General features: G+C 45.8%; 2 protein-coding genes across 8 annotated transcripts in view; both read right to left on the reverse strand.

Moving 5' to 3' along the window:
• Positions 1 to 5,745, reverse strand: part of LOC137783872 (disabled homolog 2-interacting protein-like) — a 108,419-nt gene extending 102,674 nt beyond the window's left edge. The window contains exons 1-3 of the mRNA XM_068574210.1: positions 5,668 to 5,745; positions 3,468 to 3,592; positions 663 to 771 (exon numbers count right to left, since the gene is read on the reverse strand). Coding sequence (XP_068430311.1) covers positions 663 to 771; positions 3,468 to 3,494 — 136 coding nt within the window. The 5' untranslated portion in view covers positions 3,495 to 3,592; positions 5,668 to 5,745. The remainder of the gene's footprint in view (positions 1 to 662; positions 772 to 3,467; positions 3,593 to 5,667) is intronic.
• A 13,025-nt stretch (positions 5,746 to 18,770) lies between these two features.
• zgc:63972 (protein CutA homolog) lies at positions 18,771 to 24,543 on the reverse strand. Of its 7 annotated transcripts, none has more exons than XM_068573334.1 (7): positions 24,451 to 24,543; positions 22,831 to 22,903; positions 22,097 to 22,245; positions 21,171 to 21,230; positions 20,422 to 20,467; positions 20,293 to 20,342; positions 18,771 to 19,456 (listed from the first exon to the last, which is right to left on the reverse strand). In XM_068573334.1, exons 2-7 carry the CDS (start codon positions 22,900 to 22,902, stop codon positions 19,354 to 19,356), a joined length of 480 nt encoding a protein of 159 aa, XP_068429435.1. In that variant the 5' UTR covers position 22,903; positions 24,451 to 24,543; the 3' UTR covers positions 18,771 to 19,353. The 7 variants fall into 7 exon arrangements, with proteins under 7 accessions (XP_068429435.1, XP_068429431.1, XP_068429436.1 ...); XM_068573330.1 differs by lacking the exon at positions 24,451 to 24,543 and adding an exon at positions 24,049 to 24,136; XM_068573335.1 differs by lacking the exon at positions 24,451 to 24,543 and adding an exon at positions 23,913 to 23,973.
• Between the last annotated feature and the right edge of the window lie 663 nt (positions 24,544 to 25,206).

Consider the following 25,206-nt stretch of genomic DNA (forward strand, 5'->3'; position numbering starts at 1 on the left):
ATTAGTACTTTTACTGAAGTAAGAGTTTGACTGCATTGTAGTATTGCTACTTTTACTCAAGTAAAAGATGTAAGTCCTTTACATCACAAGCATTATACTTTCTTGAAAAGCGACAGGGTGGATAAAGTACGACGTGCCGTCTGCTGTTTGAAAAGACACTGAAACATGTTCAGTGTACGTCTGAGTGGCTCGGACGAGAGCGAGGGAAGCAGCAAGCTCTCCATCTAGTGGCCGCACGGCAGACTACGAAGGGAATCGGCTATTTCAACGGGCTCATCCGTCCGTGGGAGTTATGCACAGTTGGGAGTGTTTGGATGGTTGTGTCAGCGAGGAGCGCAGAGAAGTGCCTTTCTTGAGTTACGTTTGACCTTTGTGCAGAACAAGTGTCGGCACAAGAGTGCTTAAGATGATAATTAGTGGCTTTTTAAAAGTCAAAACCATAAAAAAAAGCATCTCTCCCGAGTCTTAATAATAAATTAGACCTTTATACGTCCATAATCATGTAGAACAAGCGTTAAATATGTGATTTTCTGGGCTATTAATCATTGTAATTTAATTAAATGGTTTGAGTAACGTGTGTGTGTGTATGTGTGTGGGCGTGTGTGCGTGTGTGTGTCTGCGTGGCATCCTAATTACTGCAGAGGCGTCCTCGGGCGACTCACCGCTCTCGGTGGACAGCTGGCTGTGGAACTCTGGGAAGTGGGTTTCCACCGGGACGCTGATGGTGCGCCGCAGCAGGTGGACCTTCTTGCATGACGCGGAGCGCCTCTCCTGCAAAAACAAGGAGCGGATCTGCTGAGCGAGAGAGAGGGAGAGAGAGAGAGAAAGAGGGAGAGAAGGAGGGAGAGCGAGACACGGGGAGCTCGGAAGTCAAGGCAAATATATAAAAAGGGCGGAGTAAATTTGACAACAGACGACAACCACAACAAAAAGGTGCAGACACAAGGCGGCGGACAGCAGGAGAATGAAAAGCGAAAAACAAAAAAAAGAAACAAAGAAAAGCGGCGGCTGGGACGGCCCCCTTATCTCGTGTTGTTGTGGTTATTCTGGTCACCGTGTTTAACGCCGCGTTGGGCCAATAGTGCATAATAGCTGTGGAGCTCGTGATAAATGAGTCGCCGCCAGGATGAAAGAAAAGCAGGCGTTAGCGGCACATCAGTCTGCGTCGGGCCGTATCTCTGTGCAGAGAAAGCGGCGAATGAAAGAAGGGCCTTCTGTCCTCCGAGCGGAGCGATAAAAGGCTTATCGGACATCCTCACGCCTCCCAACTCTTGCTTTTCTATCCCTTTTTTTTTTCCCACGGCCGCCTGTTTATCTCTCCGTGTCTCTTTGCTCGCCGCCTCTTCGCTTCAGGCTTAACCAAACACGCAGACGATGTCTGTGGCGGTTTGAGCAACGGCGACCAAGCAGAACGTTAGCTGGAATTTGAGTCCCGATATTTACCGCGACAATTCAGTCATGGCCGAAGCGGTTACTTCTCAAAAACCACTGCGCCGACTGGCGGGCCTCAAGAGGGCAACGGGTAATGGTGAGACGGAGTTAAAAAAAAAAAAGATAGCTTTCGGGAAATATCACCACACGTCATCAGGTAAAGATGAACGTGTTCAGCCTCTATTGGCTAGCTGGCTGGCTAGCTAGCTGGCGAGCAAACGTTCTCTCGGATAAAATGACCAAAGTGGACGTAATGATCGCGACGTCGCCTGTTAGGTTGTGGACCGTTGTCACGAGGCCACGACTCAAGTTCGGCTCCGTCTTTGAGTTACAGCCGTCGCCATCTTGGATTTTTCTTGCCACTGGTGGTCGGCAGCTTCATGGTCCGTTGGCTCTAAATGGACCCGAATTTCATGTTGTATTGAAGACTTGAAACTAGAAATTAAGATTATAAACTAATGTTTTACTGCCGGGAATAAATCAAGAGAAGAGTAGAGTCATTTTTCCCTCACAGACTTTCATACAATCTGACTTTTTTTTTTTTTTAACCGGAGGAGTCGCCCCCTGCTGGTCAATAAAGGGAATGTAAGTTTACGACACTTCCGCATCGGCTTCACTCGGGAATGTAACAACAATCCAAATGTGCAGAAATATGGCCGTGAATACATTTTATTTGGATTCATAAAATCAGGCAGTTATGTGTGAATGGAAGCAGAATGTTGAAGTTTGAATTTGGCAAAAAAAAATATGTAAGATATAGTTTTTTTACACCTTTTTTTGTCACATTGTTTTTTTTCCCTCATTTATTAGTGAAGGTGGTCGTCTGAATTTCTTTAACAAATCAGATGTGAGCCTGAAGTTACATGAGTCCTTTCAAGGGGACCTTCAGGAACCCCTGGTCTGGATCTCCCCAATTTCTGGTGAAGAGGCTAACTTAGGAAATGATGTGTGGCCCCTTCAAGTGCTCTCAATCTAGCAGGAAATTAAACCTGAAAACGTGACACATTAAAAAAAGAAGCTTGCTTGTCTTAAAGCATGAGCGCCCTCTAGTGGCAGTTGGGTGCAGCTGCAGGAGTGCAGGTGAGAGCAATGAGCTGCACCTGACTGATTATTGTGCACACGGCCTCACAATTAACTGAAAAGGTGAAAATGAGAAGAGGCCGAACTCTACAAGCCCCTCTGGATTTAACCTTTACGTTGTATTACATCCATATTGCAGCCTGCCAAACATATGACACCTTGAGTTTTGTATTCCTTCCTCCTCGGCTCTCTCTGCGCTTGTAGACGCATCGTTTGTCTCACGATTAGGGAAACGGCGCCGCGGCTGTGCAAACAGCCCAGGGGCCTCATCGCCTTTGGCAAACAAGGCCGGAAATCACTTATCAAGCAAACGCTCCGTTACAAATGACAAAATAAGCGTTAGTTGTTCGGTGTGTTTTACGTAATGTCTCAGAACAATGAGTAAGGAGGAGGAACGGAGACGGGAACAATAAGTAAAGACGGAAAGTAATACAAAAAAAAGGTGGAAACAAAGGAAAAACTAAAAAAAACATTAAATGGCTGTTTTCCCTCTTCAGCAAATCTATTCAGATAGATAGATATCTTCATAAAAACATCCGCAGGTGATTACTTACGATAACAAAAATTGCGATATCTAAATATTTAAAGGAGGCGTCATCTAATACAGACTTCTGGGGATATTAGGATCAATCTGAAGACACAAAACAGAGAAAGGATGTTTTCTTTTCCCGAATAAAAACACGTTCTGAAAGCAAAACAGTCCAAACTCACAAGAACGACAAGAGTTTCGCCCGAGGTGTCGCTTCCCTGAAGATGTTGTCTAAGAAGTTAGAAAGAAAACTGTCCGGCTAAGTGGAGAAGAGGGTGGGTGTGAAAGAGCCACAAAGGCTGAAGACAAATCAAGTGACATTGACGAGGACAAAAAAGAAAAAGAAAGAACACGAACAGACGGGGAAAGCGCACAATAGCGACACAGAGGGACACGACAGACGAGAGACGGCGGCGTCTGCTCTCACCGCCTCCTCCTCGCTCAGAAGCAGCATCTGATGGTCGCCGACCACGCAGTACTTTGGGTTCCTCGCCGTCGGCTCCTCGTAGGAGTGGCCGCGTGACACCCAGTGTCTCGACGGAAACCGCACATCTGCAACAGGAGGGAGGGGGGGGGGGGGGATTCAAGACACAATATATCAGACTGGAACATCGAGAAAAGAAGTTTGCATGTATTCATTTGAGCATTTATCGTGATATCCTAGAGAGAGAAAGAAAGGATGGAGACGTTTTTCACAAACAAAACAACCTTTTTTTCTGAATCACAACTAGCACGGAGGTTAATGACGACCTCACGCTCGCCACTTCTGCTTTTCTTTTTGTACTTCAGTCATTCCTGCGGCTGTCAGGTGAAGAAAGGATGAATATAACTCAAACCGAGAGAGGCTCGAATTGGATTCTCCAGCATCTCTGGGCAATGAGGTGACATAAATCTCGGGGGGAAAAAGCAATACAACAGGGCTCTTTTTCACACGATCTATCAAATTCTCACACACACACACACAGGGTTCCTGTTATAGAGACACTGCGACTACATAAATCAACGTGGACGGCGCGATGAGTTTCTTCACGCGTTAGCATCTCTGGGACGCTCTCCTCACACCGAGGGAGAAAGACAATCCTTGACTTTTTAACGTGGTATTTCTGCGACGACCTGGATCACCTGTTTGTGCAGCTCTTGCCTGTGCGTGTGTGTGTGTGTGTGTAGTTCAGCCGGATGCGTTACAGGTAGCGTATGTGGGTCAGAGCGGCGCTCTCTGCTGCTGCGAAGAGGCCGAGTCCACGTGGAGAAGCAGAGGAGCGTCGCCTGCACGTCGCTCCAGAGCGTTTTTCCTCGTGCGACACAGCGCCGCATGCAACATGCATGTGGCCACACCTGATAAAAGGCAACGGAGAAAGAAAGGAAAAGATGGGGGGGGTGTCGCCACTTTGAAAGGATAGTTCAGAGACAATTCCCGTTTATTTCATACGGCGCACTCCAAAGTGTTTGTGCTGCGGGTCGCTGGTTTCTTTCCCCATCTCCGAAATCTGACCATAAAACTTTCAGGGACTCTTCAGTCGTGCAGCTTTTCACAGTGAATATTCAATATAATGAAACTTGTATTATTCATTCATTGCGCAGTAAAAATGTTGTCGTGCATTTACTTTAAAAAAAAAAAAAAAAAATTATGTAATTTAAAATATTGTGGAATTAGCGCTCCGGTGTGCAAAAATGCACACGTTGAGTTTCTCACAAACCTGTCAGTTGAGATAATTTCACCTTTATGACGTTTGCTTCTTATGACAGGTAGCCTCAACACCCACACACACACACACACACACACACACACACACACAGATCAGCTTACAGTCATCCTGTGGACAGGAGCAGGTCAAGCTTCTTAAAAAAAGACAGGCATTTCATCGGGGTGTTGATTTAATTATGGTCTCCAGAACCAGAGGAGAGACAGGAAGAAATGAAGGAAGCATTTTGTGTGTGTGTGTGTGTGTGTGTGTGTGTGTGTGTGTGTGTGTGTGTGTGTGTGTGTGTGTGTGAGAGAGAGTGTGTGTGTGTGTGTGTGTGTGTAAAATCTCCTGCAGTAACACATGAGCCTCAGGATGTTAATCTGTTCGCCAACAAAGCTGCTCATCATCGTCTGCAACGATAGACAGTAAAGAGGAAAAAAAATTAATTAAAATAAAAATGCCATGGAAGAACTCATGTTGTAGCCATGCACTGTTCCATCAGCAGACTCTGGTTGACTCAGAGCCCAAAGGACAATTTGCTGATGTGACTTTTTTCCCCCCATGGCCTTGTTGATTTATTGATCAGGTTCGTCACAGGTACACATTGTGTAGTCTGTCGATATGTTTGCAGGCTCTGCTTACTGCGGCAGTGGGCTACTTCAACATACACAACAAACCGCATTTTACAATTACACACACACATAACACAACAATAGGCAATTGTATGCACAAGGCAACGCGGCCTGCGCGTGCAACTGACTTGCCAATTATGCATCCGTCTCCTCGACGTTGCCTCGCGAGAATTGGTCAGACACACACACACACACAATCACGAGGACATAACGTTGACAAACAGCCCGACAATAAGTGAATAAAGTGACTAAGCAACCTGCCGTTTCTAATAATGGTGAACAGTAGAAACACGACACACGCGCAACTCACCTGTCTGAACCTCATTCCGTGAGTCTCGAGCAAAAACAACTTTAAGCTAGTTCGTTGTCGGAGGCTACTTGCAGAAAGTACCTCCTCTCTCCTCCTCTCCTTTCCTCGCGCGTGCCTCAATGTTTTTTTAAAAACATTTCTGTGACCCTCCACGCACCTGTCTGAACTGCGCATGCGCAGAAAGCACCGCAGGACCATCCGCCGGAAGCCGTTTAGCATGCTCGTGTGTTAGCATGTTAGCTCGGTGCAGCTCAAGTGTGTTGGTCACGGAGATAAAAAATTTAAAAAAAACGCGTGTGTGTTTGATTTGAGTCACTTTGTGTATGCTAACATTACCCTCTGTGACAGGTACCCGACTGTTAAACTGCTGTTTACATACACACAGTTAATTTGACTGTTTTAATTCTGGAAGGATTATGCGACTTGGAAAATTGAAAAAAAAAGCACTCGACTGAAAGACTGTAAATGCAATTTGTTAAGTCCACATCCGGTACCCAGCAGGCTACTGGCTTTTTTTATTGACTCCTTGAAAATGTATTGCATACAACACTTGAATATGTCTCAATACATTGTAATATCCAAAATACCAAGATGTTCAGCGTGCAGGCCAGCATCCTTCCTACAACCCTCTGAACAGTGGATTTATCAGTCAGAGGGTCAAAGTTCAAATGCAATGTCATGTGGTGGGAGATGTACGTCCCAATGGAGTGCACCCTGCATGCAACAGCTAGAGCATAAAGGCATCCGCAGTGTGTGCTAAAAGTGAAAAGTATGCATAAGTGTGTGAAGCGTCTTCTTGTACGAGTCAAACTTACTATATAGATATTATCTGTACACAGGCTTGCGAAATAGTGTGACATTTTAAGACGTGCAGAGACACTGCTACAGAAAGTGGAAGATGGAACAACCTAAATGAGCCACAGGGCTAATGCTAAAGTGTCACTTATTAATCAAGTGAAGAGGCCAGTCTGCAATACCCCAAATTGTTTTTATAACGCTAAGACATCTATACAAAAGGCTGACGATTTAATTAAATCGTCTCTCTTGGAAAGCGTTCCTTGAAGCAACGAGATCCTTGTTCCTAATCAAATGAGAGGGCTTGATTACGCCAAGCATTAGCCTGCTCTCTTTTTTATTGTTACCGTCCACTGCGGGGCAGTTTATGTGATCAAGCGCATGTTATTGATGCTTCGATGACGAGCAGAGGAAAAGGGGCCACGGGTTGTGCATTCATTGGACTGATTGCACTGACGTCCGTCCGAGTGTTCGAGAAAAGCACGGCGGCGGCGTGGACGTGTGCGTTTCCCCCCGCGTGTGCTTAAAAGATAAGCAGCTTCCTGATCGGATAACGGCAGGGCAGGCGTGGCAGGCGCGGCCGCATTGTATTTGCGTTCGCCGCCGCGCCGCTCCCTCCTGCGCTCAACTCCGATCAATAGCCGCGCCACATTAGCATCTCAGCCCCCATTAGCGGGCCTCGGCAACATGACGATGAACTCCACCTTTCACCGGTTGCTACAGAGTCCTTCCGCCAGGTATTGATAGAGCAAATATGATGGGGAAGAAAAAGGCCCTAATGGTATTAGATCAATATTTTAAGTATGGAGGAGGGCCATTGCTGCTCTCCGGTTCCAGCAACAGAAGCAAATATTGTGGGGAAAAAAAGCAGATAGAGAGGATTTGATCCAACACTGTGAGTGAAGACGAGTGCTTTTGAATCTAGAGAAAAAAAGGATGGAAGCGAGGTTATAAATTCAATAAAGTACTTTTCTTCCCCCAGGTTATTTTAGGTTTTGCTCATGAGACTTCCCATCATAAAGAGACTCCCACATAATATGGATTCCAGCCTCCCAGCTCACCTAGAATGAGACTCCTGCAGGAGTTTGGGATACAAAATTGAATTGAACTCTACACTTTTCTCACCAGAAATACCCCTTGTGATTCCACTCACATGTGTACATTTAAAGGAAATGCTTTTAAGTGTAGACAATTTGAGAAACGATTGTGCCAATTCATCAAATAACTTGTCATATTTAGTTTACTGTCCATACCCGATCGGACATGCGCTCGTCTCAACGCATGAAAGAAGCACTCAGGACGAGACGCATCGTTTAAACAGGCAGTTATAAATCCCGCTTGTCTGCGTGCCTGCTGGCTACACCGACCGGCGTGCTCTGACACAGCTTTTGAGAGATTTAGAGCCCCGGGATCGTGTGACGGAAAGCTCCATCTTGGTTGGTTTTTTTTTCCGGCTCGCTCCGAAAGCAGCGCCGCACGAGGCCACGAGGTGAAGCCCACACGCGGAGCGGTTCAACCTCCTCCCGGAGCTTTACAAAAAGCACCGTGCGAGCAAATACATCCCACCAATCACAACTTAAGTTGAGGTAACCCAGAGACGGGGGGGGAGGATGCAGATGCAGTTCGGTAATCTTTGTTTTTATTAAAAAAAAACCTCCAAAGATGAGATTTTCCTGCAGTACGGCTCGAGAGGCCCGTCATTTAAAACACTCGCGGACTCGAGGGTGTCACTGAACCGCGGCTGCCGAGTGACGGGCTCAAAGAGACGGCGGCATTAAACGCGCTCCTGGAGCGCGAAGATACTGCCGGCGCGAGGCCTCACGCGCGCACAATGCATGCTGGGGGGAAAAAAAGAAGAAAACCGTCTCCCAGCCGCATGCTTTTCACACCGGCGAATACGAAGCCGGATCAGTTGCGCGTAGCTTCCGGTCATCACTTGAGAATGTAATCTGCAGTCGCAGGCCTCGGTCTGGGGGCGAGGAAACGATGGAATCGGCTCTCACGTCGGCGTGCTCGCCACGCACACACAGGAGGTTGTCTTGGCGACAGCGCTGCAGATACGACCCCCGGGCGACCGACAACTTTCAGAGCAAAACATCGTGCAAGGACGATATAGAAGGACACGCGCGGACCTTCCTCACAATATGCGTCTGCTCGTGCACAACACGGCGTGCGTCGCCGTCGCTGTACGAGCAGACGCTCCGGTGGTCTGTGCAGGAGGTTTTCTAAAGGACCAACAGCACAAGGTCTCATGCACACGGTTCCACTTGGTGGTTAATAATAAATATGGCTACAATCTCGCAAAAAAAAAAAAACACGTTTTATTTGAATTCGCTCAGCACCGGCCTTCGCGTTGATCGAATATGAACGATATATTTAAATGCTCGAACGGGAAAAAGCCCCGTGGGGTCGCAGAGCAATGCCAGAAGTTGATTTCACGGCGACGTTTTCTGTCGTGTAATTGTCACATGTGGCTCGACGCGACCGCCGCGGAAGGAGAAGCGGCCGCGCGAGACGGATGCATCGCAGTTTAAAAAGGTTAGACTGCAGCGAGGAACAGAGATGCAAGAAATTAAAAAGGTTATACAACTTGAAATAAATGTAAAAAATGACAGGAAAATGTCGCGCCTCCGAAAAAAAAGAAAACAGGTTCTTGTCCGTCTTGCTCTGACGTCGTGCACACGTGGTCAACGGTAATCTCTAAAGAAACATATCTTATGTGGTTGATAATACAAAATTGTATTTATACAACACATCAAAACCAGTAGTGATGTATTTCACAGGCAGACATACACAAAGCATGCAGAGACACACACATTTCTCCATAAATATATGTATATATATAGATATATATGTATATATATATATTTATATTTACATAAGAATAAATAAACTACAAGTAGCCTGAAGATCGGAACTAACAGGAGGTATTTTTTCTGTGACTTCCTGTTATTACTTTGAAGGCAGCTGAAAACTGTCCGACTTGATCGCAATTTTTTGTCAACGCCTTCAGGCGAGGCGCAGCTCTAAGGAACGACCCCATTGTCACACACACACACACACACACACACACACACACACACACACACACACACAACCCAACAATTAGTTTGTTAACTTCTCCTGCTAACAGCTCGACTGTGAAAACTGAATGTGAAAAAAAGGAAGTCACATTGTGTGCCTGTGGTTCTGTGATGACGAAGTCCGATTGGATGTAAAACCTCAAGCGGAGAGCGAGCCAGAAGGACTGAACCTGGCCGGCGACACACTAAACTACGGGTCGGGTCAGTAGGTGGACGTCTGAACGAGCATTACGAGGCTCTGTGAACTTTTTGCTCTCGCGCTCTTGGCTCCGTATCGGCGACAGAGTCGACGCTGAGTCAGGCCTCTGAGCCGGTGCGTAGGAAGCGCGACATTCGTCTGCGATCGAGAATGTTCCTGGTGTCATTCAAACCGGCCCAGACGTTTGGGTTCCTCTCGGCACCTGCTGGAGGGAATAAAACTTTGAACGTGTTTGCTCTTGCACACCCAAAAAATTGTTTTCTGAGCCTCTCGCATGCTATGTGCCGCGTGACAAAGGGTGAGAAAGTTGCAGAGAGGAGCGCACAAAGCGTGGCTTCGTGTTATAGAAGACTGATTTCCACAACGTGAGATTACCGACTCAAGCGAGAAGTAAAGAAAAGTGTTTTATCTTTCTCTCGGCTCCTTTTCCATAACGTGGTCAGATGAAAATGACAACAATCTGAAGCAGTCGGTGGCAGAAACGAGCACTTTTAGTGGATCTACATAACATCGCAATAACAATTTAGCCCATTTTGCGGCTCCCAGGAGCAGCGTTCTCCCTCAATATCACACCGATTTACTAAATTCTTGTCCCCCCCCCCGTTAGTCTCTTCCTCTTCCGTAACTATTCCCACCAAACAACAGGAACATTTTACTGCTCATTTCCTGAGTATTCCCACGAAAGGCGGCAACACGTGTCACAATTTGTGACGGTTACGAGCAAATCTTTTCGAAATGAACTGAGTTGTTTTCACAGGAAACAACTCAGTTATGTTTAGGCAACAGAACTACTTGGTTACAAGCTCCTCATAAACAATAACATATCATATTTTACACAATGCACAATAAAGGAAGTGCAGTGATATTACTAACTAAACGAAACTATTCCAGCTTTTCTTTTGGGAGGGGGCAATTTCTCGGGTGATAAATTACAGTCTTTACAGGAAACCGGCAAACCAAGCAATATTTTGTTTATTTTATAATAGTTTGTGACGCGTTAGTTGCTTTAAAGCGCAACAGGATGCACAGTTAGATACCTTTTGAATACCTTTTGAATGCCTTTACTTGTTGCACCTCTCACTGGATTACACACTGGAATAATCATGCAAAAAGTGTAAAAAATTAAAAAAAAGTACAGATCCTGCAGACTCAAATCCATTTGAAAGCCGTTGAAATGCAGACACGATGCGTGAGAGCCGACAGTGACACTGTGTTGCCGTTCCTGGTGGAGTAAACATGCGTTGTGTGTTCTTTGTCGTCGGCGTACACACAAAGCTGTCGTTTTCTGTTTGCTGCCTCCTCTTTTTTTTCAGGAAAATGCAGCACAATTGGAGGATGTGTTGTCGCCTCTTCAGCGCAGTTTGGCTCTTTTGATTCAGAATGTGTCGTAGAAAACTGTGCCAAGGCAATCACACAAATGTATTGTCGCTGAGTCGCGTGCAGCACGCGTGCATAACTATGACAGAGTCTTGTGGTTACCTTCATTTTATTGGTGCTTTACGCTTTACCTCACGCTCACACACTTTATGTAAACCTGCTAGCCACCAACAACACAATACACTTAAGGGTACAAAAGCCTTCCTTGTTAACACTGAGACTAATACCATCTGTCCAAGAAGCTCATCCGCACCACAGCGCCGTGCCGCTGTTGTGTTGTTGCTGTGAACCTGAAGTGAACGATAAGGCTTTCACCTGGGACCTCGCGTGGAGCCGCTGATGGGTGACAGGCGCGGTGTCGGGGAGCGCGGAGGGGTCGTTTCAAGTGTAAATCGGGAACAGCACCGACAACACGAGGGTTTTGTCTCGCTCCACGTACCACTGTGCAAACCCAGAGTCGCAAAGCTTTTGATTAATCGGCAAAACAAACTCCGACTGAAGCGGCCGAAGGTTTCTGTTTTTGAAGAACACGTCGATGAGGATCGCCTGTCAGTGTGGACGTAGCGTCCACCTACACCTATGACAAAATCCCCCAGAAAGCACAGAGAGACATGCTGCCTGTCAGGCTGATCCTGGCTTCTGTAAAGAGCCCATTGGCTCAGTCGTCGTCATCGGGAACGTGACAAACTGTGACTGGTGTTCCAGCTCAGCGAGGCTCGACCGGCCGGTCCGGTTTGGATTAAGAGAGGCAGGTGTCAGTCAGAAAGACGCCATGAACTGCCTTGAAGTCCTTCGGCATCATCTGGTTTTTCTTTATATAACAGAAAGTGATCTTAGTGGTGAAATTGCGGCACAAATCATTTTTTTCCTGCCGCCGAAATAACCTTTTGTTGCCGTTTCTGCACTTATGTAGCTTGCAAACACACACTGATGGCTTGTGTTGTTATTTGCAGACAAATGCACAGAAAATGTGTAATAACCTTTATAAAATCTTACACACTCTTGTGTGGAGATGTGTTGACATACGTCTTGGTTGTGGTGTGTGCAGCGGCGGTCAAACTAATAGGAAGATCTGATTCCCTCGTTTTAGTTCATTATGTTGTCGTCAGAACGCTTTGCTCTTCTTCTCTTGTGGGCCGACCTGCACAGCAGATCTTTAAAAAGGCAAAAATTAAAAAAAGGGACAAATGGGACAAAAAGGGACAAACTAGAAATGCAGATTTCCTCCATCGCTGCGTTGTGTGACGGGAAAGAATACAACGCACAGTTGGCTGAGCCTCCATCTCGACACCAACGTGCAGTTCTCTTGGCCTGTAGCCATCGAAACCCTCAGCGGTCCTAGAGCATGCATCCAAAACTGACCTCCCAAAAAATATATAATGCAGTTTTCTGTGGCAGAATGTGACATAAGCCACGGACAGACACGGGCATGCACACTCACTCACGTACGCACACGCGCAACCAATTGCATGAATTCAACTTGGTGGTTTTTCGTTGATGTTGCAGAGAAAATGTCCTATATATATATATATATATATGGTTTTATATATCTCCTTCATTGATATTGCTGTGGCTTGTGCAAATATGGTGGTTGTGTGTTTTTGTGCGTGTCAGAAGTCCAAAGCCAAGAAAGAATGAATACTCTGCATCTTCCTATTTCTTTATAATGATCTCATTTCCTTGTCTTCTCCCCAAAAAATGCCCCCCCCCCCCCTCCCATAAGATATCCATAAATGAATAAATGCATGGTCAGTCCAGCAGCAAATCAGGGAGGTGTTCACTTTTTTGAATCATGCGGCTGCTGTAAAAAAATAAATAAAAGCCTGTTAATGAGACGCCCGAAACCTGATTTGAGCTGCTCATCTTCAGAGTCATTCAGAGTTGAAATCTTTCCCTTCGCCGTACAAACGCTCATTATTTTGCGTCTCTCAGGTTTTTTTGTTGTAATTATCCTGTTCACACAGAGAAGCCTTAATGAGTAAAAAAAAAAACACACAATAATCCTGATTTAAAATGCTCTAATCCTCACAACAACAAACACACCTGACCGACAACGATGATTGTTTATTTCCCTCCTTTTCCAGGTTCACTTTCCAGGCTCCAATCACATGGATTACATAACCGGTGAAAGCTGCGCTGCTCGTTTCCCAGCAGGATCGTCCTCATCACCAAGGACAACATGAACCTCTTGCTCGGCCTGCTCAATAAACAATGTTCAGATGTGTCACATGGACTGAATACCCAGCATGCAAGAGGTGCCGTCTGCCTCTGTAGGAGGACTCAAAACAACATGACAATCAACTCTCGCTCCACCGTGGTGTGAATGTTATGGAAACCAAAGCGGTCCCATTGAAAGTAGCACAAGCTTTTGTCATATCTAGGTCAGAAAAATGCAATATTCTCTCGCCCATATGTACTTGCACAGCTGTGCTTTGGGTGTGAGGCAGACCTAGCAGGAGCTCCTCCACCTTCTTAACGCACTTCCCTCCGGGCGCTGCCATATGGAAAGAGGAACACCTTCTGCTTTTTTTTCTTTCTACCATAACAATCATCACGGTTATCAACTCTTAAAAGCACAACACATTTTCTCGCGGGCAAAAAAAAAACAGCAGAGGCAAAAAGGAACGAGGACAGATGGATACAGATAGAGAGAGAGAGAGAGAGAGAGAGAGAGGGGGAATGGAGGAGAGAGAGAGAAAGAGAGATAGAAGCCTAGGAAACAGAGAGAAAACATAAGAATGTGTGAATGTAATGTGCCGGTGAAAGGAGGCTGGAACGAGATGGATAATGATGCAGGAAAGGAGAATGATGACAATCACACACACACACACACACACACACACACACACACACATCTAGTTTTGCATTTACCTGACAGGGAATCAGAAGACATTCTCTCTTGCTGCTGCATCTTGAATGTTGGCTCCAGAGACTGAGAGTGAATGGGTGTGTGGTGTGTGAGTGAGTGTGTGTGTGTGTGTGTCCACAAGCTACAGTAGAGTGTGAGCAAACCAGCACGCCTCACTGTGTGTTTTGATGACGGCGTCCGCGTAGCAGCTCAGCGAGCGGAGCCAGGAGCGAGTGACGGGGAGGGGAAGAGGAAATTGAGCTTCTTCATTACCTCGGCAAGTGTCTCCAATCACATCCTCAATATTTCTCCTTCTTCTCATTTGCTGCAAAAGTGTGTGTGTGTGTGTGTGTGTGTGCGTGTGTGTGTGTGTGTGTGTGTGTGTGTGTGTGTGTGTGTACGTCTTGCACAGAAACACATGTACCGCAGATGGGGATTTATGAGTCGCACGGAGGCAGGGAGGTGGGAGGGGCGTGCGTGCACGAGGGAGGGAGGGATCCGTGGAGGTTGGAGAAGAGAAGGTGCTGAGGAGAGAGAGAGAGAGAGAGAGAGAGAGAGAGAGAGAGAGAGAGAGAGAGAGAGAGAGAGGGAGGAAGCAATCACCATGTTAGTGTATTGGCTTACTCGCTCGGGCACCGAGCCTTTGCTCGACCCTCCCTTTTTCACGCAACGCTAAAGCCAATTCAAAGCTTACATGGAACACAACATCAGTTTGGCCGCGTGTCAGAGATCTTATCATCAGTGTGTTCTGCAGCCGCTGGCAAAATACCATCGCGTCTATATAACAAAGCAGAAATCAAGAAAACAGACTCGTCTATCCTCGCTTTCAGAGATTCTTAGTGACGTCGTCCGAGACTGCTTGTAAGACGAATGAGTCTTTTCTTTCCATTTAAAACCCTATGAAGCCGTTTAGATGACTCCATAGGCTGTGTGTAAATAACAGGCGTGGACGTAGTCACCATGATGTCATGAGGTTTGTGGATTACAGGTCAGAAGCCTCTTACAATGGAACGAGGGACAGGACATATTGAGGCAAAGAAAAGGTTCAAATGAACTTTATGAACTGAAGAATTTGGAGAGGAAAACACGGAGGACTCAGAGACAACACTGCGGTCGGGAACTGTCAATCTAACAATAGCCACGCCCCAAAGCATACACCACTTGACCCTAGTAACGCCATCACTAATGTTGGGTATATTTTACCCGATGTAATGTATCTGATGAAATATACTTCTCATCAAAATATATTACAATTGAAAAGTTAAAGTACCTTATATAGAACTTCTCCTCCCTTCAATAAGACACACCCACCATCAATAAGACACGCCCAAATTCAATAAGACACGCCTACCTTCAATAAGACACGCCTAACTTCAATAACACACGCCTACCTTCAATAAGACACACCTACCTTCAATAAGACACGCCTACCTTCAATAAGACACGCCTACCTTCAATAAGACACACCTACCTTCAATAAGACACGCCTACCTTCAATAAGACACACCTACCTTCAATAAGACACGCCTACCTTCAATAAGACACGCCTACCTTCAATAGGACACGCCTAACTTCAATAACACACGCCTACCTTCAATAAGACACACCTACCTTCAATAAGACACGCCTACCTTCAATAAGACACGCCCGCCTTCAATAAGACACGCCCACCTTCAATAAGACACGCCCACCTTCAATAAGACACGCCTACCTTCAATAAGACACGCCCACCTTCAATAAGACACGCCTACCTTCAATAGTGCCTGTATGCAACATGAAGCGACACAAGGACACGCCCCCTGCTGGACATTAGAATGAATCAGTTCAGCATTGATTTCACTCAGAAAGTTGCTGCCAGTTTATGATTTGATGAATATTTATTTGTGTAATTATGCATCCTTACACACATGCATGCCAAGGTGAAAAAATGTTCACAGAAGGTTCCTTTTCTCTCTCACAAATAAGTAATGTGAGACTTTTCGGACTGAATTATTCAGATTTAAATGAAGGAAGAGATTAATGGGGTCGCGTCGCCGTGCCCTCTTGGTATCGCTCCAGTGCCCCGTGTTCATCTGCAGAGCTTTGGCTGCCTTGTGGCCAGTGGCACCATGCGACGTTAAATCTTAAAACGCTTACTCTCAATCTCCTCTTGGTCTCCTGTGACGGCATATTATTCAATACACATTCAATTTGTCACCAAGCAAAGCTCTTCAAAATGCAGAGATAATTTGATTCTAAAACTTGCCTTCAGATTAAAAGAAAGTAGACCGCTGGCCCCTGGAAGCTGACCTGGGAGGCAGTATAATGAAGTCTCACCTCAGAGTCCTCTGCCTGTAGCTGCTCCTCCCAGCCCATTAGTTAACCCTCTGCTGCTTAAATATTCCTCCATAGCTTCAATGTGCTTCATCCTTTCTCTAGATGATGCACAAGGATTGCACTTGTTCCCCTGGTCATCAAAAAAGCAAAAAGAACTGCAATCATGCAGGCATCTGTGGTAAAGGCGTGCTACAAGAGATTCACAGCAACCAGTGCTCGTGGGAAATTAGCTTGTTGATGCCAATATGTGGTGGATATTTATCTTCACACTGGCCCACTTCATGAGGTTGAACTCATTTCATATTACGTGGAGGAGAAATAATGCTCTTCAGTGGCGCTCCTCACCCACGAATCATTCTATTGGGCGGGAAAATGAGGGGATTGTGTCATCGGATAGTATTTGAACATGTGATATTTCAATGAGGCCCACACGTGACTGTCTCGGTCCCAACGGCATGTTTTCATGCGTGTTGAAACATCACCATCTAGTGGACACTCAATGACATTGCAGGATACTTTTTTTTTTCTTCATTTTCTGCAACATTTATTTCACACAGTCAAAGTGCTCACAAAGGCACGGAGGCATCTGTGGCTGAATATGGCACATTCAGACACACACACACACACACACACATTGCTGTGAACGGGTGCACCGTGCATTGAAGTCACAACAACCCACACACACTCTCACTGCCAACCGAATGGCCTGATCTCTGGACCCCTGATGGAGGATTATTTTTGGCTCCACGGACTCGACACCCGACTGGACGTGTCTGCGTTTCCTTTGTTGGGGCCTCGTGCCGGAAACTCTTTCTGTAGACGCCCGAGTGCGCATTTTTGGTTCATGCTGTAACCGGGAAAGCACGCATGCCTGACCTGCATGCACGCACACACACACACACACACACACACACACACAAACACATAAAAGCATAGTGTAACCGGCGGATTTGTTGTAACTAAATCTGTGATGCTCCGAAGATGTGCAAGTGTGATTAACAAATGAAGTTCTTCAGTTTAAGTTTGATTTGACAGGACTCGTGGCGCTGGAGGACGTGTTATTGAGGGGAGACTCGCCACCAGTTCTTCAAGATGCAAACAAAACAATACAGTTGTATTATAATTGGTCATTGGAAATACAAGGGAGCGGCGGGGTCAAGAGGTACAAATACGTCGAGTACTGCGAGTCGTATCCTTTCCTTAACGTCTCCCCGGCGGTACTCTGTGACTTTATTGGAGGCTACACGCGTTGTAAATGTTTTATTGGAACAAACGGAGCTAAAGTAGCGCCGACAAGGCAAACAGTTTGTCACCTAATAAAGGAAGACGCCGGACTGCCGTCAGAGCTGCAGGTGGATTGTTAAAGCATCTATTGCAATGTTTATCAGCCATCGATAAGCTCCCGGCACGAGCTATTATAATAATGCTAAACATCAGTGATGCCCGATAATGTGAAATGAGTATGGACGAGAAGCAGAGCGAGAGGGCTTGTTTTTTATCAAACGCAAACACGCAAACATGGCTGCCGTTACAGGATAACGTTACTGCACGAGAGGAGCAGCGGATGAAGACGCAGACACGCGGTGCAGGACGAGCTGCTCGCAACCTTCATCCTTTCTCTGGTTTCACGCCCGAGTCGCTGCTTTGAATCGCTTTGGGAGCACTTTATGATAAGCACACACTATTTAGCATCAGTAAAGCATGAACACACACCGAATTCATCATTTGTTGAGCGTTATTCCAACATGAACACTCATTAGTAACTCATTCATAAACACAGTTACTCATGTTTCATTCTTTGTAAAGCAGATAGTCGTCACATTAGATGAGCTCACAGAACATGCTTAACTAAAACTCAACTGACGAGTAGTAACTACCTGAATTAACCAGTAGTAACTACCTGCATTAACTAGTAGTAATTGTCTGAATTAACCAGTAGTAACTACCTGAATTAACCAGTAGAACCTACCTGCATTCACTAGTGGTAACTACCTGGATTAACCAGTAGTAACTACCTGAATTAACTAGTAGTAACTACCTGAATTAACCAGTAGGACCTACCTGACAAAACTAGTAGTAACTACCTGAATCAACCAGTAGTAACTACCTGCATTAACTAGTAGTAACTACATGAATTAACCAGTAGTAACTACCTGAATTAACCAGTAGAACCTACCTGCATTCACTAGTGGTAACTACCTGGATTAACCAGTAGTAACTACCTGAATTAACTAGTAGTAACTACCTGAATTAACCAGTAGGACCTACCTGAAAAAACTAGTAGTAACTACCTGAATTAACTAGTAATGACTACCTGAATTAACCAGTAGGACCTACCTGAATTAACTAGTAGTAACTACCTGAATTAACTAGTAGTGACTACCTGAATTCATCATAAATTGCAGCATTATTTTCATCATTTACTTCACACTTTACAAATGATCTCATTAATCATCTATAAGTCCAACAAATGGGGAATCCATCATTTATAAAGTAGGAAAACCCAAGTTTATTAATGAAGAATGAAACATTTCTGTTTATGAATGAGTTACGAATGAGTATTCATGTTGGAATGAAGCCGTTTACTCATGCTAACTAGTGTGTACTTATTATAAAGTGCTACCAATGTCCTTTGTACTTATTGTACCTTCACAAACTGTAATACTTGTCTTGGACCCGACCTTTTTTTATTCCTTTTTGTTCCGGTTTTAGTCCATTATCTCTCAAATCTGATCCCCCTGGACTGTAGCATCACGGCTGCTCTCCACAGGCTCTTCCTCTATGTGCATGTCATCCCATCCTTACTGAGAACGTGGCGGCACAAAGCAGACGCAGCTTCCTGTTACTACGAAAGGCCGACTGTCCCCTGACAGTCAATCAGGAGTCTCTGACTTTGGTGCAAAGCTCTTTTTAAAGGGAACTGAAATCAAATCTCCACAGAACGAAGTGGAATTAACAAGGAAAAGGTCAGAGCAACAGGGTGGCATAAATGTCACGCATCGAGTGCTTTGCGAGCCTCTTCCATCCGCAGCCCTCCGACCGCCGCGTCCTTGGACTTCAGCCGTATATCAGTTGTCCGGGATGGCCTCATCCATCCACTTGATGTACGCCAGGCTGCCGTCCTCCACCGGGAGGCTGAGCACCTCTGGGTTAGCGTAGGGGTGGATGGACCTTTTGACAAGGGGAGCGAACACAAACACAGCAGATCAGAGCAGGAAAACCAGATCTGACCCACGAGGGGAACTTTAAACAAGCCGGTAAATAAAAAAGGAGCCGGCGTTAGACATGGAAGAGACACAACGTAGGGCACTGTGGAACAGGATGGAAAGAGAATAAGAATTGTCACGCGTGTCCTCTCTGTTATCATGGTGTGTGTGTCTGAGTTGTGTGTCTTTCACAGGAGAGACGGAGAAGATGGAGACCCGACGGAGACGGAGGAGAGGAAGGCTCCATGGAAGAGACGGAGAATGTTTTACATTGTTCTTTATGTATTTTTACGCTGAAGCATCTTAATCCTCCTCCTCTCCCTCTCCCTTCTCCTCCTCCTCCTCCTCCTCCCCTTCCTCTTCCTCCTCCTCCTCCTACACAGACTTTCTCGCTCTGACTCCAGAGGATGCTTCGATATGTTTTTATTCATGAATACAATGTCAAATTCATGCTCCACGGCCTGCTTTTCATCTGTTTTTATTTATTTATTTGCATTATTCTTTTTATTCTGTATTTTCCTGCACCTTCGTCTTACTGTGTATTTCATTGTGTTGAGACTTCTTACCTGTTACCCGTGATGGTCACTTTGTGTTAATGAATGTGTATTCTTTCACTTTGTGACCTTTTCGTCTGTGAAAAGCGTGACATGACTCAACTTCCCTTACTTACTTTTTTAAGTACACAATAAGGTCCAAGTTGATGAACATAACTTCCTCAATAACCCTTTATCAAGCACGCACACCGGAAGCATCGAGTCAGGGAACACATCGAGTCAGCGTTGCCTCGCTGTGACCTCTCACCTCACATAATGGACCAGCTGCTGGATCCTGGAGGTCTTCGTCTTCACCAGCTGCAACAACAGAGACACATGTCATGGTACACTTCTCCTGCGTGTTTCCATCACGGAAGACTTTCTGGCCGCGGCTCACCATCAGAACTTCGCTGGCGGTCTGGATTTCTCCTTTCCAATAGAACCTAAAGAACCAGAGAACCCGAGTCAGGGGTCACAATCGCAGTCGAGATGGACCGTGAAGCACTCTGGAGGCGGAACGCTCCGGTGCAATTAAGTCAAGCGGCTCTCGCAAATGACTGTATTTTCTGAGATGATGCAACCTCGCACGACCCTTCATTCCAACTGCTGCGAGCAACCGCGTCGACCTGCAGCGGCGAGGCTTTTATGGCGTCGGGTACACGCAGGAACCGCCCCCTTTTGCTTTTAAACATCACGCCTTTTATCTCCAGAGACAAAGGAAGAGCCCGCGTGGAAACATTTGAAATGTCAAAGTAAATGTTGGACGCGTGAGACGAAGCAGACCTTTACGTGTGTGTCGAGTCTCACCCTCCGTCCTCTCCGGGCCCGAGCTCTTCTGCTCTTGTTAATTTGGAGAAGTTTATGCATTAACAGGGAAGCTTCTCCGCTCCCGTGCATTTCAACTGAAGGCCGAAGGCGACACTCAGGTTCTGGTACAAAAGCATTGATGCAGATGTAGATGTGGTGGAGCGACGAGGAGAACATGTGTGCTTACTTGCATGCGTGTCTGCACATGTGGGGGGACTATATATATATATATATATATATATATATATATATATATATATATATATATATATATATATATATATATATATATATATATATTTGTGTTTGCTACAAAGTTGTGTCAAGGTGGAGGTTTACATTGTGGAGGTCTTGCAGAGGATGTTGATGCTGGCTGCCAGCTGCCTATCCATGATCGCCCTGCAAGAAGAAACAAGAGAGGGATGGAGGGAAGGATGGAAAATGAACACTCACGAGCCACCAGCTGTTTATCAGCCACTGCATTGAACAGGAAAGGACTTTCGTGCACTCCAATTCATTAAAAAAAGGATGTGAAACTGCTGCTCGGCTGATATTAGAGTGTAACATCCTCTCAGCCGGTGGCCACCCTCCTCTAGCCGCTGATTTGCATATCTGGCACCCGCACCGCCGCACCTTCTGTCTCGACACGTGGTCAAATAAAGATCATTTACGGCTAAAATGCCAACAAATAGAGCGGATGACAGCGCAAACGTGGCGCTCTACCGGTCCTGGGCATCTTCCCGAGACGAAAAAAAAGTCAAACGTCTGGCGTTTCCGACAGTTAAAGTGACTCAAACATATTGTTTAAGTCACTTTAACTCTTTTACAAGGCCACACCAGAGCAAATGCATGTCATGTCTACAGATTTAAAGGGATATTTCATTTTGGGAGAGTTTAATCCGAAGGCTGCCTCGTGCATCTGGACGGTGATGTGACCCTTGAGCTAGCACTCGTTTAGCTTAGCTTAGCTTAGCATAGAGCCTGGAGGCAGGGGCAACAGGTGACTCTATCTAAGAAAAAAAAATATAGTACTTTTAAAGCTCGCACCCTCATTAAAAGGCCTCATCTCGTTTGTTTAATCTGTTCATGAAGCGTTCGACCCACACGTTGTGGTTCACTCGACCGGGCGCCGAGACTTCTGGGAGGTCAACAGATTAAACAAACGAGACGCGAGGTGAAATGTGTACGAGTGAGCTCGCGGCGCTTCCACATGCAGCTCATGCTCCACGCAGGCAGGAAGAGGAGTCGCTACTGCATCTGTATACCTGCCGATGTCCTTGGCGGTCTGTTCGTTGGGACTGTTGATGAGGAGGACAGCGTGCTGGCCCGGGACGTAGCTCCCTGTGAGGGCCGAGTGCAGCCGGACCCCGATGCTCCGCAGCCCCGGGTACATGGACACGCTCAGGACCAAGAGCTGCAGGAGAGCAATGCATGCGGTGCAATGTCAAGAGCTTCCAGGATGACGCCGTTGGATTTCTTTTAGCTTGTCAACGTTTTACTGAATTTTATTAATTCAAAAAAAACTTTGTTTTGACGCTTACATGAAGCCATTTTAATTGCCTTGTTGTTTTACATGTACAATACAAATACACGTGCACTGGCTTTGCCTTTACAGCCTCTGACAGCAGGATCCTGTTTGCATCCCACGTAAATTATTATTTGGACGAGGCAAATTTATAACTCAATTTAATTATGTGCTGGCCCTCTGAAAGGGCTGCCATGTTCTGATTGGATTGGATTCAGTATTTATCCTCTTATTATTTTGGCGCTGTCTGTCACAGATGAATGAGTCCGGGCCTTTTGGCTCGGACGCAGTGACGTGCGCTTTATAATCCGGCCTCTCCTACTTTCTGCTCGGCGTCACAGACGTCCATCCACGGACACACGCAGCCTCTGTTTGAATGCATGTAACGACAATGTACCGACTCCGACGCCCTGTGGACCACAGAGGACTTCCCCCCCGACAAAGTTAGTACAAATAGAGGTTTTTTTTTCTTACCAAACATGACGCGAGGAGCGCGGACCGGAGGCCTCCCGCCTCCCTGAGGCGCCGCTGCAGCGGCCACTGCATCCTGCCCGGGACCACAAATAGCATCAATGTAGATATACAAATATATATATGTTTGTGTACCCAACAAGTACCCGGCTGCTGCGGGTCTGGGGGGTATTCCAGAAAGCGGGTTATGTGGAAACTCAGAGTAAGTTAACCCTGAGAGGAGAGAAACTCCGAGTTATCCGTTCCAGAAAGAGAGGCAACTGAAACTCTGAGTTAATCACCATGGTAACAGAGTCCGTGAACATGCCCTGCTCGCTGGCAGGTTTTCTACAAGAAACCCAGAGTTTCTACCTGTCTCCACCCACATGGAGAAAGCTGCTGGACATGGATTGTCCATTCCTACCAGATCGGATTGACATCGTGGCCTTCGTGATTTAACATGCTTTACGTAGCGAGAGAGTCTTCCGACCCAGATGAGACGTTTTATCATTTCCAGAGGAAGATCTGTTAGAAAGCTCCGGCTGTTCTTACGTGCACTGACGTCACAGCAAATGTTATGCATCGCGCAACGTTTTTTTTTTTTTGTGTGTGCAAACGGTAGTTTTCTTTACAACATCGGGGATGCAGAGCACTTCAGAAAGGCAACAGTTTGTAAAGCTGCGAGGAAAAGTAACCTCAATACTTTTATTAGTATTTTAATGTGTGTTGGTGTCGCTGCAGCGTCACACTTTAAATGACTTCAATAGGTAGAAAATAAAAATGTGGAAGTGTCTCCTACGTGGAGTCTTAAGTGAGAAGACGTGTAAAAACAACCTTTTATACGGGGATTCATTTACTATTTCAAGTAGCCACTGAATGAATATTTACTTTGTTCAATAGCCCAAGTCAATTATTAAAATATGAATTAAAATTAAAGCCAGGCGCAGTCATAGCCGAGCAATAAATGCCTTACCTTTTTGAAGTATGTTTTTATATTTCATTTTTAGCTGCTTCCAGGTTCTTTTTACCCCTGTTGGATTGCACCTACATGAAAATCATATTTCATGCCTACTTATATTCATAACTATAGGCTGCTCCGAGCTTACGGTTAAACGTTATGTCAGTGGAATAGTAGATTCAAACTTCCGCGTTTTCCCATGACGTCTCTCTCTCTCTCTCTCTCTCTCTCTCTCTCTCTCTCTCCTTCGCTGCTGCAACTGTTTTGCTCATATTCATATTCACCGTGGGCCTGCAGAAGCACCTCCAACTCCACCGCTGGGAAAGATGTTGCTGTTATTTCCTGTTGTCATGGTGACTCGTGATATCGGGGTTCCATTGATGATGGCTTTTTAATAATAGTCGTGCACGCGCTCAACATACTCAGAGTTGATGGAACTAACGCAGATCAGCTGTTCTGGAACCGGATACTCAGAGTGTCTCATCTCATAGTGAGTCAACTCAGAGTTCAGGGATAGACTCAGAGTTTGTTGAACCTCCTTTCTGGAATATCCCCCTGGAGAGGCGCGCGCTGCGCTCACGGCCCGGATGAGACTTTCCTCCGGGGATGATGTGAGAGTCCCGTCACTCAAAAAAAGAGAGAGAGACAGAACAGAGGAGAGGAATAAACATTCAGGAAGTCATTACCTTTGTTCTGTTCTCAGAGGATGTGCATTGTGTTGACAGGTACTTTCGGTCTGACGGCCGAAGCGCAGAGATAAATCCTTGCGCCGTTTTAATTGGTTGCTATGACACTTCCTGACGCGCCGGCGACCAATGAGATTGCAGCTGCCCTGCCTCCAGGTCCCGGGTCATAATCGGCTTTGGTCGGTGCCTTTATTTATTTATTTACATATACATGTATATAAATATAATCATCTGAACGCTGCAGGCTCATGGCGGCAATTTAAAAGCCGTGAATTCCCCCGAATGAGGAGGGAAACAGTTCAGCGTGTCCTTCAGGGGCGGGAAATGAACTACAAGTGTTGTGATTTGATGCAGTAACACTCTTTTATTTGATCAATGGGAATGTTTTACACTGCAGTACCTTTTTTAAAAAAAAATAATACACAATACAGTGTAATGGAGTCCGGCAACACACACACACACACACACCGAGAGCACAGCGGGATCCGAGAGCCTCGACAACATGAGGGAGTAAACAAGAAGGACGTAAAATGCCCCGATATTTTCTGCACCGGTGCCTTGGTTGCTGGTGGTTGAGTGTGACATTATGTTGAAAAGTATTATAAATCAGAAGGCTTCTGTTTGGAGCAGAACAAATCAATATAACACAATTGCACGAGGGCCGCATATCCCTTACTATTTATGTGAAGGGGGGAAAGAACAACATTACACCATCATCAGACCCCACAGAGCCTCCACACAGCAGCTGCAGCGCCA

Source organism: Clinocottus analis, unplaced genomic scaffold, assembly GCF_023055335.1.
Source record: "Clinocottus analis isolate CAN_PGR_092001 unplaced genomic scaffold, fCliAna1.0.p SCAF_13, whole genome shotgun sequence".
NCBI classification, from domain to species: domain Eukaryota; kingdom Metazoa; phylum Chordata; class Actinopteri; order Perciformes; family Cottidae; genus Clinocottus; species Clinocottus analis.

What these genes read in the sequence shown, in the direction of transcription:
- zgc:63972 (XM_068573329.1), bottom strand. Translation starts at nt 23,317, where the DNA reads ATGATAAAACGTCTCATCTGGGTCGGAAGACTCTCTCGCTACGTAAAG. An exon ending in CGCTCCTCGCGTCATGTTTG is followed by an intron (nt 22,246 to 22,830) that starts GTAAGAAAAAAA and finishes GCTCTCCTGCAG; the next exon opens with CTCTTGGTCCTGAGCGTGTC. An exon ending in CCGCCAGCGAAGTTCTGATG is followed by an intron (nt 20,343 to 20,421) that starts GTGAGCCGCGGC and finishes CTGTTGTTGCAG; the next exon opens with CTGGTGAAGACGAAGACCTC.